The sequence below is a fragment of the Coturnix japonica genome, chromosome Z (genome assembly GCF_054131305.1).
Source record: "Coturnix japonica strain WE chromosome Z, WE-NBRP24, whole genome shotgun sequence".
Classification (NCBI taxonomy): domain Eukaryota; kingdom Metazoa; phylum Chordata; class Aves; order Galliformes; family Phasianidae; genus Coturnix; species Coturnix japonica.
This window is the reverse complement of record NC_140702.1, coordinates 58,530,251-58,545,001: the sequence shown is the minus strand read 5'-3', so window position 1 is coordinate 58,545,001 and position 14,751 is coordinate 58,530,251. Positions and strand designations below refer to the sequence as shown.

The following is a 14,751-nucleotide window of genomic DNA, read 5'->3' as shown; positions in this document are numbered from 1 at the left end:
ATATATTTTTTCAGAATGTGGAGGAGGATTTATATTTGTTCTTATTACCAAACAAAGATGCACAGATTTATAAAGTGTTTCTGTTTGTTTTTATTGTTGTTTTTTGTTTGGATGGTTTTTCGGGGGGCTGTTGGGAGTTCAAGGTAACCACTCATAAACTACAACTCATTTTATGAAGGTTTGAGTTCTTAAACTGGAAACAACCAGTCTTGTAGTATTGCTACTTAGGAAAACTGAGCCAGTAAAAAAAAAAAAAAAAGTATCAGAATGCTACTTTTGTGCAATTACTAATAGTTTTTTCAGATATTTGTGAACTATTGCTTTTCAGTCAAGACTTTTGTAGAATAATTTATTGCTATTGCTATTGTTTCAAAATACTTCCATCTTTAGAAAAAAAGACAACAGTGAAGTAAAAGAATCTTCCATAAATATGTTCAATCACTATTGGCCTCCTTATAGGCCAGTACCAAAAAGTTTCACAAGTTACGTAACTCAGAAATACTTTGTTTGAACTACCTTGGCTTTTAAGAGAACGATATTTTTTTCCCTTTATTGGTAATACATAATACCTTGCTATTTATTGTTTTCAAAGACTACTACTAATATCCACTCAAACACTTCCCCATGTTAAACACTATCTACACATTCTGCATCTTCCTGTATTGATACTGGTCTACATTCTACAACCCCTTTTCAGTCTTTGCTACTTCTACTACATCTTTTTTGCAATACGGTACAGAGTGGAGAAGGTAGGATGGCATATTAAGGAAGCTCTTACTAGTACGGATTCTGTAGACAACATAGCCACATATTGTTTTATTCTGTAATTCTTTTAATTAACCTACTACATTTTACCCATATTTTTATTGACAAAAGGATAGATATTTCTACTTATTTCAAATTTAAGGATTATTTACTAATAACCTGTATCTTTTTATTCACAGATTAGAAATTCATTTCATTTATTTAAATACTATCTGTAGATAAAGCAAATAGTAACTTTCATAAGCCTTCAAAATTATTGGTGTCTGTACCTAAAGCAAGTCTGTGGAGGAATTAGATTACTTATAGTTCTGACAACTAGCATTTAGAAAAGTAGAAGAGTCATGTCACTGAAAAACATCAGAACAAGAAGATGGATTAGGCTGCTAAAATTGAATATGCTCAGGTATACTTGGACTGGCAACATAAGGTTGAATTATTTCTAAATCAGTGAGCCCATGGTGCTTCATGCCATAGAGGAAAAGATGCGATGAATAGATGGCCTTGGGATCAAGGAATTTACTTGACCATGCTATTGCAGACCATCTGTGAATGTGAAACATACTGTATTTAGACAAGCCAAGCAGATAAGACCTTTTTGGTTTGGAGGAGGATGACTAAAATACAAATACAGGGATGCCTGGCAGGTAGATTACATCAAAATCACAATGGCAAAGGTCATAAAGGTGCTTATAGTGGTGAGAGCAACCATCAGATGACTGGAAAAATATCTCATGCCCCACACCACCACCTGAAACACTACCCTGGGTCTTGAAAAGCAGGTGTATGGGCAACTATAAACAACCATAGGTAAAACTACTCTGTGTTGAGGTGCTGGAACTTGTTGCCCAGGAGCTGGTGGATGTCCCATCACTGCAGGTGTTCAAGGCCACGATGAAAGACATCCTGGACAACCTGGTCTAGTACTTGAACTAGCAGTTAGCAACTGCTTGGGGCAGCTGGGGGTGCTGGAACTTGATGATTCTTGAGATCGCTTCTGACCCAAGTCATTCTATGATTCTGTGAAATTCAATGTTTTTATACAGTAACAACATATTCTGGCAATAGAAGGTTTAATACAACTTTCTCGAAAAGAGATAATCAAAAATCTGTGGGAGAAAAATTATGGTCTGAGAATCACTATATTCACTTCTCTTCCCAGCATTATTACTTTATTATTACTGCACCTAGATGTACTTGCTAACAAAGGCAAGGCGATAGTAGTCCCTGCTGAAAGACATTTTGATAGCTCTGACTATTCCATTTTATAACATACTGAAAAAAAGAGGAGATAGCCAAGTATGCTCAAAAATGAAGCTTGGGATGAATTCTCAAAAGAAGGAAAAAAAGTCTGAAACAGACATACAATTGTACGTAATACAAATCTATTATGTAACAAAGTAGGTTCAAAGCTGCTATTATCTCTGCTCCATATAACACAAGCACAAAGCAGAGGAGAACATAAAAGCTGGGATATTTATGAAGAGATGAGGTATTTTTTCCCACATGCTACATTAAAAAAAAAAAAAGCATATGGAGGTTGCACAGTAAAAAGTCAATAGTAAAAACAAAGATGGGTCAGAATGCTAAACACAGAAGCTGACCCATAATTAGTTAATGCCAAAGTCAACTCATAAAAACATTAGGACAAAATCTCAGAATTTAAACAAACATTTGATGGTAAGTTGAATTAAAACCCAAATTTTAAAAAGCCACACTATAGCTTATTATGGTGACCTGTATGTTGACCTGTGATTTAGAAACTGCTTATTTCCTGCAGTTTTTTTAAAGTATGAAACCAAAAAGGAATGCTGAACCCCCAAAAGCTGAATGGAATACAATGGGAAAAAGAGATGCACCTCCACTGCAGAATCAAGCCTGAGTCATACACTCTGTTTAAGAGGAGACTGACACTTCTAACACCTAAAAAAAATGAAGACAGAACTAGATGCTTGATGGACAATAAGAGAGGCTCAGTTCTAAGATTACAAAATCAAAATGTCAGTCCTCCAGAACACATGAAAATTTGATTACAGAAGTACATTTCCTAAGCAAGCCTCAAGAAGCAAAATTGAATGCTTAACATTGAATGCTTAACATCAGCCATTATTACCTCCATTATCACAGTCTCATGTTTTTATTTTAAGAATGAACAGCATTTAGCAATAGTCTTTAAAACCACAGTATATCTGAACATTACATATTTATCATATAAATACATATGTTAAAAAAACATGATATACACAAACCATAGGTAAGTCTCCTTCAGGAATACTGAAGAAAATGTTAGAAAATTTTGACATCTTACCTGAACAAGATGGATTAAGGTAGTTAGAATAGCACACCGTAACATATTGTGCTCCTCACTCTGTTTCCAAAGAAGAGGTAAATACTGAACCAAACATCCTACATACGGCCGTATCTGAAATTCAATACATAAACATGTTTCTTAATGTGTGAAACAAGGTCATTAATTTATCCCCAGTGTTGTTTCTGATATGTAAACGCTACTTTTGTCATAGTTAAAAATACAATTGCTTGAATTTACTTCTCTTTCCTCTTTCTAAAACACTGCATTCTTTACTTTGCAATTGAGCTGCTTTCTGACTGCATGGTGGTTTAAATTCAGCACCCAGTCTATAGCAAACTAATGATGATAATAATGTTTATGCAGAAAATAGGAAACAATAAGTTAAAACTGATGAAACTCAGTAAAATTATAGATCAGACATAAGACTTGACAACTGGAATAGAAAACAGCAACTTCTTCAAAACTGCAAGAACTACATTACAGTAAGCAGTAGAATTTATTCTGTACTCCAAAAGGTGAGCCAACATATAAATGTTTTCAAAAGATTACTAATGGGGAAAAAAAATAAATCAATATTAGACAAAGGATAAAGAACTAAAAATCATAAGATGACTAAGCAAATACTGCAGGCATCTACCATAACTAAAACCAGCCTAGTAACCAGGATATTTTTCTACTAATTTTGTACAAGCTGAAAAATATTTTTAAAGTTCTCTGTGGTGTCAGTCCAAAGCTAATGCTGTTTGAAGTCTGGGAAAAAATACCTGTACATTGACTCTTTCATTCACACAGGACAGAACATGAAGGACATGCATTTTCGTGTCACATTCTGTTACATCCTGAAGAAGCTGAAAGAGCAGCGTAAACATGGATTCCAAATACTGTAAGAAAAAGAAATAATAAAGCATTAGATAATCAAAAATGCAGCTGCCAATATGAATTGGTAGTATATCAGTGTGCTAACAATACTAAGACATTTATGACCTCAAAAAGACAATTATAAGGTGTGCAAAATGTTGCTTTTTCAAAAAATGCACAATTAATATTCACAGCATAAACCAGATAGAGAAATCAGATACTCTGTTATTTAACAGTTCAAATATGTAATCACTGTGAACATACATAATTTTCATGTTTCAATAAGTATAACCACAACTTCATAAATAAAATTCTATGAGGCTGAAGAACATCTCTACAGAAGGAACACACTGTTCCAATCAGAGCAAAGGTGTGGTCATCCAGTTTGGGGATATATATACACTTTATATGCATACATACACACACACATATATATACACACATATACATACATGCACATACATGTTTATATAAATGTGACAATAGGAAATTCTAATCATCACACAACAGAGAAGATTAGAATTGTCTGATTGAATACTGTGCATTAAAAACATTACAAGCAGCAGTATGAATCTTTATGTGTTTTGCCTTATGCAAACTATAAGTAAATGCACACACACACACAAACAAAATGGGAAATTACATTGTTTTTCATTTGTAAATGTATCAGCTCATGAGATTACATACATATAAATGACCTTACCGGTAGGAACTGGTCAGTTCTGAATTCAAAGTCATCTACGGGTAAACAGCCATTAAGGAAAGTAATACACATTATACATAGATGGAAGACTCCAATAAGCAAGCATTTCACGCAACAATAACAAAGAAAAAATGGCAGTAAGTTTAAAGCTACTTTTTTTTTTTTCCCAGCAAATATGAATTTCTCTGTTAACATCTAGCCAGCATCTTTTTTAATTAAAGGATATTTAACTTCAGTGTTGTAGCTGTCTCAATACGGACCTGAAAGACAAAAGTCAAGATGCATCATCCTTGTGCCCATTAAGCTTTCTGCTTCTCAGCACAGTATCTGAAAAACTGTTGTTTTGATAATTCAACTGTTGTGCTTCTTCTATAATCCTGTAAAAAGATTTGTTTAGTTTACTCTGACACGTTTCTTTGATTTTGTTTTAGGATGCTCTACAGTTTATTTTGCAGTGCCCAGAGATACTACCTGGATAAAGTGCTCAAGCAAAATCACAGAGGTCAAGAAAATGTTAAACAAAATACCTAGCCCATGACAAAAACTCGTATAATGTGGACGTTTAATTGGAATTATCACATCTTGCTGTCACTTGAAAAGTAAATAAATAAATAAATTCAACAAGTGGCAATTCCTTTCTTGGTGGATGCTTGGAAAGCTCTTGCTTTCAAGTCACATACTTGACAAAGATATCCTTGCTGCTCTGCTGAAGCTGTATGGCATCAGAGAACTGTTGGATTGCCAACTAGTAATAATTAAAGAACAAGCTAGCCAGATTTTTCACTTTTGATTGTTTTCATGGGATTTTTGGTCTTCTTTGCTGGGTAAACGTTAGCTCTGTTTAAAACAAAGAAATAGGAATGCAGATTCTCAGCTTAACTTTACATGACGGTAAATGGAAATCGCTGCTTGAAACTCCAGAGTTTTATTCAATCAATGCTGTTTATGTTATTTGGCCAGCAAAGAACAGCTATGTCGATGCTTTAAAAATACTGTATTTCTACACTGACTGTATCACAGAAAAACTGTTTTATCTACACAAAGTATCTGCAAGTTAATAAATGAGCTCTAACAAGACACTTCACACCTCTGTTTAAAAAGAAAAACAACAACAAAAACACAGATTTGCTTCTGACAGTCATTCGCCCACAATTATCACCTGGCAAGCATCATGATATTTGGTTTCATGATTGATCATGAAAATCCAGAAGTGGGCACCCCCAGAACTTCCCAACATACTATTTTCTATAAAACGTAATAGACTTTGAAAGGCAGCATTACAGAGTTCTCAACAACCTTTACAGAAAGCATGGAATTTATGTATCACCAGTGTTTAAATAAAAGATCTAGCAGAAAACATCACTTATTTACACTCACCACTAAGTCTTGGTCTTGAAGCAAGTTACGAATTGCCTCATACAACAAAGGCCTCAAGTCTGATTTGAATTTGACTGAAATCCACTGTCCAATCAGCCAAATTACCCGTCGACGTATTGGTTTATATCTCAAAGTAGAAGGAGAAACAAAAAAAAAAAGGTACTCATTAACTCTCACTTGCTGTACTAAAATAATTTGCTGAAAAAAGAAATCTGATAAGAAACAATTTTCCCAGGATAATTATTAGAACATTTGCTTGTTGTTTTTTTTTAAGACCAGTATTTAACTTGCAGACATAAAGAGTTTGGCAAGACAAATCCTACCAAAGGTTTTCAAGTAACAATCTATTTTGCATCATTAATATATTTTTCATTTTATTTAATTCTCACTTCATAAGTCACGAAGACATCAATTTAAACAACTTACTGAAGTTTCTTTACAGTGAATAAATCTAGTTTATTAAAAATTCCCATAACCATAAGACAATTGACAAAGCACACCTTCAGAGAGTATGGCGTTGTCAAAGTAGCATATGTGCAGCATTTCATCAGACTGGAACACAAAGCTAATGAGGAAAAACATTCTACTCTTGCTTTAGATTTACTGAGTGACAGTGAAGCAGGAATAATTTCTTACCAAATGCTGCTGTAGCATGTCTTTCACAAGAGACCGCCTCACTGACACCTGTCCTGTCCTACTATTTATTTAAGCACCTGTGACAAAACAACTTTCTCCATTCTTGGAATACTCATGCCTGATATGCAACCTCATCAAATTCAGATCATTGAAAAAAGTATTTTATTTTTTTTCCTCTGGAAAACAGTCTTGAATAGTTTTCAAACCACTATTATTTAAAGATAAGCTTTAGATGACATTTGACAGGAGTACATGGCTGTCTCCCAACAGCAAATGTTCTCAGTTCTGGTGGTACTTGTAATACAATCCATACTTCTAATCTGCATTCTTTATCACCCACTCCTTACAGAATCATAGAATAATTCAGACTGGAAAAGATTTAGTTAATTACTGAGTGCTATGGTCGTGGTAGACAGTCTCACTATCACTCTCACAACAGCTGAAGATATTCACAGAAAACAAATTGCAGCAAATTCTCTGGTCACTGCCAGCAGCCCCCAGGTTTTCATCCACAAATTTAACCTAACTGGTGATTATCATGCTTGTGTACAATATGACAGTCTGTGGAAGGGTAGATCATACCCACTGATCTCCTATATCTGAACTGCACATCTTTTCCTGAAGGTGCCATTAAAACAGCGCTTCTAACATGGCCCCCTTTCATTACATTAGAATCTTAGAATCATAAAATCCTTAGAGTTGGAAGGGATCTCTGAAGGCCATCTAGTCCAACTCTGCTGAAACCATCAGGTAAATCACAGTTAGATCAGGTTGCCCATGGCCTGATCCAGTTTCACCTTGAAAGTCTCCAGGAATGGGGCATCAACCACATCACTGGGCAACCTGTTCCAGTGCCTCACCATTAAAGAATTTTTCCTTATATCTCACCTAAACCTACCGTCCCTGGGCTTCAAAAAGTTTCTGCACTGCACACGCTGCCATGTGTTGCTCAGGCCTTAGCTGTGCTGCTCTCACCATGCACTCAGCAGCAGCCACACAACCCCAAGGTAAGAACTACCTTGGTTGTCTCCAGGTATGATGGCAGTAGAAGGAGTTCAAGCAAGGCTTCAAAGTTATAGACTCACCTCTACTTTAAGCTCTCGTCCCCACAGGTATTTCATCTTGAGCTGTCACAGATCCCACCCAGACAGTATGTTCCTACTCTAAATATAACTAAATCAGCCACTGAGGATTTCTGCCAGTTTTCACTTATGCTGGGGTATACGGATAGATGCCATAAATATGCCAAAGCCAGCATAAGCTACAAATACAATTGGCAGCTTTATTCAGAGATGAGTGCTGTTAGAGCACAGCAGCAAAGGATTAAGCATATGTACAGTATCTTAATTTTCCCCTGTTCTCCTGACATTTAGCCAAAGCACTATAGTGCTTGACCACCAGTGGGCAGCAGAATGAAGCTGCAAACATGTTTTATTAAAGTCAGCAAGACTAATGAGCAAAAAAAAAGGGAAAACATTAGGAGACACCAAGTAAACAACTGTGGTAATTCTACAACTCTAAATCAAGTTTATACAGCCAAAAGTAAGTAATTAAAAAAAAAAAAAAGTGTATTGTAATGGCAACTATTTTAATTTTCTTGAGTTTAGCAGCATCTTCCACTGCACATGAAATTCAACTGTGTTTGCAAAGAATATGCTTAAAACTGCCATTTACAAATAAAAAAAGCCAACTAGTAATTCTCACTGCTTGCAGAAAATGACTTAAAATTTATTGTACCTCCTATAGGCATTAGCATATAAATTAGTTCAATAATTCATTTTACCAGACTTAACAGTTATCTGAATTTTCAAACACAGAAGAAAAATAGCAAAGGTTTTCAAAGGACATTAGGGTCACTTTCAATGACTTTAATGAGAAAAATGAAACCTAATAAATCAGAGTCAAAGGGTGATTTGGAACCCACCTGATAAGACCATATGTAATAGCATTTGCTGTCCTACCAGACTGAAGAGTGACAGCTCGAGGTACAGGGAAGAATACTGTTCTTCTATACAGTTGTTGAGACAGACAGAGTCTATCTCTGCTCTGAGATGCCAAAAGTAATCTTTCACAATATCATAAGACAGATACTAATGAAAAGAGGTACTTATAAGAAGATGATCCAGTTGAACAGGAATTTGGCAGGAAACAAAGCCACTAGTAGACAGGCTCTATAAAACACTTTACATAGAGTCAGCTTCAATTATTCACAGTTGTCTAACACAACTCAAATTTGCTCTCACTTCCCTACTTTATTTCTGGCAGAATGAACCAGAGTGCTACAGATGGATTATGCTTGAAGAGAATGGAGTGCAACAAAAGAACAAATTACTACCTTAGCTAAGATATTCACAGAAATCACTTTCACAGACTTCAATGAGACCTGGCTGCTTAAAAGGCTATGGGAACTCAGAGGGCCTAACTAAGTACCTTTAAAACAAGCAAATACGATTTTTCTGTGAAAGCTTAATCAAGTTAAACAGCTGAAAGAGGAAAACATATAATATCTTTATAGAATATGGAAAGTGGACCTGATAACACCTTAAATATTATTAAAAAAGACAAGCTTCATAACCACATCAGTGGCTGTTTACCTATTCATATTTCACACTCTGTTCATTTAACAGATGTGTTTCAATACTGATCATTTTTCAGGCCTACAATAATGAGACACTGTATCTTTCCAATTTGTATTAAGAATTCATGCTTATATGAGGAATATGTAACAGTCCAAAATATTTACCTGTTATGAGAAACCTGAAGTTCTGCTAGGAGTTGATTTTTAAACCACTGATCGAAATCCACACTATCAAATAGTTCATAGGCAGCCAGTCCAACTGCATTATACACTGAAGAAAAACAACAGTTATGCTTATTCTTTGCTTAAATGTTTCATTTTTCATTTATTTATAATCAGGCTAATTTAATTTAAAAAAAAAAAAAAAAAAAGTTATAAACTGACTAAAAGAATGAAAACAAAACCAAGAAATATACTCCCAAGAGCACTATCAAGAACATGGATACTTTAACAAAAGGTATGACAGAAGAAAACTCATAGACTGCTGAAAGCAGTCAAAAGCTCGACACACAATGAAGAATTCATTCTCTTAAGAATGGTTCTGTTACAGCTCTCAGACAATTCTTACGACATAAAATACCTCCATTTAAAAAATGGTTAGAATATCTTCATGGATGTTGCAGTTCATATAACTCATATAATTACTTCTATTATATGAATAGATCTTCATATAATCCTTAAGTCAAGCACATACACAACAGCAGCTCTGTTCCTTCAAAGGTAAAGCAAAATTTAATTTACCAGCATCTTTAATCAGTATAGCACTGGTATCTTCCAAGTTGGTGGTTCCTACAAGACAAACAGTTGAAGAAAAAGGTGTAACTAAAACAATGCCAGCAAACTCTTTAAGAGTTTATAATTGAACTAAACACGCTGTAAATTAAGACAGCTTCATTATTTTTAATTACAATTCAGCATTTCAGTTCTGACATTTTTTTTCAGTGAATGTACTTGAAATAAGATCTGTTTTCATACCGTACTTTTAACTCATTATTTCAGAGCTGACAAACTTTAATAGCAACAAAAAGCCAGAAGGTTGTATTTTAATGAGCAGACTCAAAATCCACAAACAACAAAAGCCTCTGTCTACCATGTGGTACTATTGCCAGCTGTCACTACCTAGACCTAACTTCCACATACTACATACAAGTGAGGACTTCTGCTTAGAATGTGTAAGTAAACATTTTCCAGTGTCTTGAGAATGAATAATTTCTAAATATCATCTAGTACTTTAATTCTCAAATAAAAAATATCTGGGAAATGCAACTAGGGGCAATGGGAGCAAGAAACGCATGCTTGAGCACGTCTCTTAGTGTAAAAGCAGTATCTTTAATTCTTGGAAAACAAATTAACTGCCAAACCTTTTGTAATGAGCCTTATGCCATTTCCAGCATAGCAAATCATCCAGAAAATTACAGACACCAAATACATAAGAAAAGATGCTGGATGTGAAATCAGAAATACTCATTTTCTGACTGTATTTTCTATTTAATAGTAGGCACTTATCCACTCTGTAAATGCAAAACAATATAGTAAATAAAGTATGATGCAACCTTACAAAATCTAACCCAAAATGACTGGAGAAAAAGTGACAGCTATGATTTCTTAACTTCCACAGCCACTATAAAAAGAAAACTTTAATAATTTCTCAGCATACAAACACTTCAGATTTTGTACAAAAATGGCTAAGGTTTTAGAATAAATTCATCAGAAATGGAAAGTACTCTTGAGTCTCCAAAGAGAATAATTCTAGTTTTCCTTTTAAAAGGTCTTTTTCCTGACTTCTGCATAAACATGGTAGAACTAACATAAACAGCCCTGCAAGACTGAAAAGGAAGCTCCCTGTTAAAACCAACTTAAAGACTTCATTAAACTTGATCAATCATTCTCAAGAAAGCGTGAAAGCTCACAGGCATAGAAATGGTTTAGCCACCTAGAATCACCTCTACCTATACACACACTGCATTTTCCTCACACTAAGTTTAGCAATCTTAGAATATTAACATGCTTTCAAAAACACCACATGAATGCACTCTGTAACATCAGAAAACAGAAGGCAAAATTGTGTCACATTTCACTGAAGCTGAGAAACTGTTCATAAAAGGCAAAGAATGCTACATTTTTTGTTCCTTTATGTTTTAAACAACTTACCTTGCAGACTGTGAACCATTTCTAAAAGTACAGGAGTAAGCGTCTGATTATATTCATGGAAAATATCAATAAAAAGAACTTCCGTGCATGGCTGAAAAATTGAAAGAATATGTTTAAGAATTAAATAAAGGCAACTAAAATGTATTTTAGGCTAAATTTCTTGAGTGCCAAATATCTTACACCAAAGTGATAATTTAAAACGTAATATACTTTACGAAAAACAGTTTTATATGAAAAAGCATTTGGCATTATACAGTATATATGATTTTGATGAAAGTGTCTATGTTAGCAAGCTCTGTGGTACAAGAGTGGATTGGTGGAATAAAACAGTAAGAACTGAGAAGCCAGCAACTGTAGATATTTCAGCTTTCTTTTCCATTACTTTTGGGGTTATTTAATTAATTCTAGTTCATTCAATTGATATGATTGCACATTTTTCGGAAGACATGTGCAGGGTTGCTTTTTCTAGTTCTAATCTGAAAGTAACCCAGCAAATAAGCTTTGAGTTCTCCTTGCATAGCAAAGCATAGCACAGATAACAGAGAGATTCACTCCAAAAGCACACCTGGATCTGAACTAAAAGGTGCAGATGTATCTAAAACATTCTTCATTCATTACATCTGACAAAGTCATTAACGGCAACATCAGTTACCAGTTTAAAGAAGAGACAACTTCAACTGGACCTTAATTTAATAACCATAACTTAATAAATATGGACTTAATCACATAATACACAATGCAAATATTCAAATTCCATGTTCTAACATGGGGAAAAAAGTGCATAGTTTCCAGTACATTCTAAAATGTTTCAATACTGGGAAACGCATTAAGTTAACTTATACTAATTCATTTGACATTTTAATTTATTATTATGATTATTAAGTATGAGCTTATCTGTCCACCAAGTATCATCTTTCCTAGGTAAAAGTGCATTCATAGGCGTCAAATGTTTTATTTCAAATTGAAACACTCACTCTGAGACTGTACTTCCAAGAATCTCCTCCTGTCTCCTCTACAGCTGTTATTTCACAAAGAAAAGAAGGAAGCATTATTTCAACTGTGGTTCAATTAAAATTTAGTATTTAGATACGCAAAAAAACCAGATGACTGAGAAATCTCATATTATAGAAACATTATGGATGAAGGATTTGCCTATGTACGAAGACATTAAAAAAAAAAACAAAAAAAAAAAAAAACAAACCCAAACCAGCTAATATTATAGGAGGTAATTTATTTCTAGAGGTTATGTGCATATGAAACTCTTAATATCCATTAATATCCATTAGTATCCAAATAAACTACAGCCAACTAAACAACATATTTCTTACTGAAGCCTTCTGGGTCTTCTTCCCACATTGTCAATTCTTCCTCTGTCAGTAGAAAATAGTGAGTGACTAATCTCCTACATATCTCCATTAGTGTTGGATATGTGAAAAAGGCTGTCTTTATCTTATGTGCTTCAAGAGTTTCAGGGCTGCTATCTGAAATGAAATGCAAAAAATTCCAGGTTATAATTAAACACCTTACTGATCAAACAGCACTAGAAAGTTACAATTTAGAAATCCTCATCCTCAGGAAAAAAAAAAAGGGCTGTTTTCATGGCAGATTTTCATTCAGGTTTTTGGTGCTGTTTTCTTTTACAGCAAGTTAAACTCCTACATTCATTTAAGAGTTCTCAAGCAGAACTATCAGACTGAATAGTGCTACAACACTTTTCGGCTACTACGAAGGTGATAAACAGTTTCACTGTTGCTTTAGTGTTATTCTTTTACATATAGCATTACTAATCAATTATGGCAAACAGACTTCAAATAGTTTCATTTATTGCTATTTAGAAAGCATATCCAAATATAATCTTAAAAACAACTCAGGTGGTTTCTTTGATGGTGATAGTTTTGTTTTTTTAGTGTGCATTTTTTGGTAAGGAGTTAACTCTACTTATAGCAAGTAGCAATAAATACAAATACTGCACGCTGTACAGCCAACACAGTTACTGAAAGCAGCAATAAATATACTGCAAACTATACAACCAACATATACACTACATGTCAGTCAGAACTGAAGAAAAATGATTTTTCTGTATTACAATTCTTTTTGAATCACAGTTCTCAAAATGTCAAATGCTATAGCTTTTATTAGAATATACTATGTTCTTCATGCCTCAAGTAACTACGCTTCTATTTCAAAAATTCAAATGAAACTTTGATTATTAATAGCAATTTCTACTTGCAAAAATTGGATTTTAGAACACTTCTGTGAATCATGGAATAGTACTGAAGTTCATAGGTAGTAAAATACACCAACATTTTGAAGGACTTTAGATGTTTGGCTTGCATAGTCCTGACAACACAGTGCTCATGAAACCTTCTAAAACGTGAAAGAGAATGCTAAATGCTTTTTCATTTTGGGCAAATGCCAAACTACTATGGAATTTTTAAAAAAATAGAATATCATAAAGAGCTAAAGAGAACTACTTTTCATTATGCGTTTACAGAGGTATGTATGCAACAGTCCTACAGAAACAGAACATAAACTTTTGCTTTTCACTGCATCCCATAAATTCAAAGTGTTTCTGTATTTCAGAGTTCCAGTATTAGATAATTACAACACCCAATAATTTAATATTATATTTAATAGCTTAATATTAAATTATTAAGCTATTTGATAAAAATTGCCAAATTCCATACCTTCATACTTTTTAAAATGACTTCTGCAAAAACTAAGACAATTAAAGGAAAGATATTAGCATTCCTCATAATTTGAAATGACCTCTGCAAGTCAATGTCCATGTACTTTAACTATCAAAATAAGAATTATCAATAGAGAGACAGAAGCACTAATTGCTAAGTATTGAAGCATCAAGTCCTATAAAGGAATGCCTTCAGGGAACTTAACTGCTGGCAACTACCAGCAAAATATTCAAGATAAAAAGTTGTTTTAGCAAATAGCAGTAGTACCTTCAATATATTTGGATGGCTTGTAAGCATAGTTTTTTACAATCATCTTGATGAGATTCATGCACTGTACAATAAAGCGCTCAAATACAACTCCTTCACCAGCCTCTGTGAAAACGTAGCTCACAGCAAACTCCAATGATCTCTGAATTAACGGTGTAAATGAAAAAGGATGTTGATCCAGAAAGTCCAAAAGCTAAAAATTAAGCAAGTAGAGAAGCAGAAAGATAAATCAAATCTCACTTATATTTATGAAATCACAGAAAATCTAAATTACATACAGATCGGTATTTGTGCTTAATGAACAGTTAATTTCTCCATGAAATTCTTGGTTCATATTCAAGATGATAATTTTGTTTAAGAAACAATACTTGTTTTAAACTAGACCAGCCTGGGAACAATGCAGTTTATAAAACATATC

The 14,751-nt window shown here is 34.0% G+C and overlaps 1 protein-coding gene across 12 annotated transcripts in view; it reads right to left on the bottom strand.

Annotated features, from left to right (window-relative positions):
* The window catches only part of IPO11 (importin 11), a 63,709-nt gene that overhangs the window by 32,311 nt on the left and 16,647 nt on the right, over window positions 1-14,751 (bottom strand). For 11 of the 12 annotated variants that reach the window (XR_014939291.1, XM_085528586.1, XM_085528588.1 and 8 more), the window contains 11 exons: window positions 14,334-14,526; window positions 12,705-12,857; window positions 12,351-12,394; window positions 11,377-11,467; window positions 9,967-10,014; window positions 9,391-9,496; window positions 6,012-6,138; window positions 4,861-4,894; window positions 4,635-4,675; window positions 3,838-3,954; window positions 3,071-3,184 (listed from right to left, as the gene is read on the bottom strand). Coding sequence is in view for 10 of the 12 variants with exons in the window: in XM_085528586.1 (XP_085384712.1) it covers window positions 3,071-3,184; window positions 3,838-3,954; window positions 4,635-4,675; window positions 4,861-4,894; window positions 6,012-6,138; window positions 9,391-9,496; window positions 9,967-10,014; window positions 11,377-11,467; window positions 12,351-12,394; window positions 12,705-12,857; window positions 14,334-14,526 (1,068 nt within the window). In the remaining 2 variants the exon portion in view is untranslated. Of the gene's footprint in view, window positions 1-3,070; window positions 3,185-3,837; window positions 3,955-4,634; window positions 4,676-4,860; window positions 4,895-6,011; window positions 6,139-9,390; window positions 9,497-9,919; window positions 10,015-11,376; window positions 11,468-12,350; window positions 12,395-12,704; window positions 12,858-14,333; window positions 14,527-14,751 lie in introns of all 12 variants that reach the window. The other variant, XR_014939292.1, reaches the window with a different exon arrangement.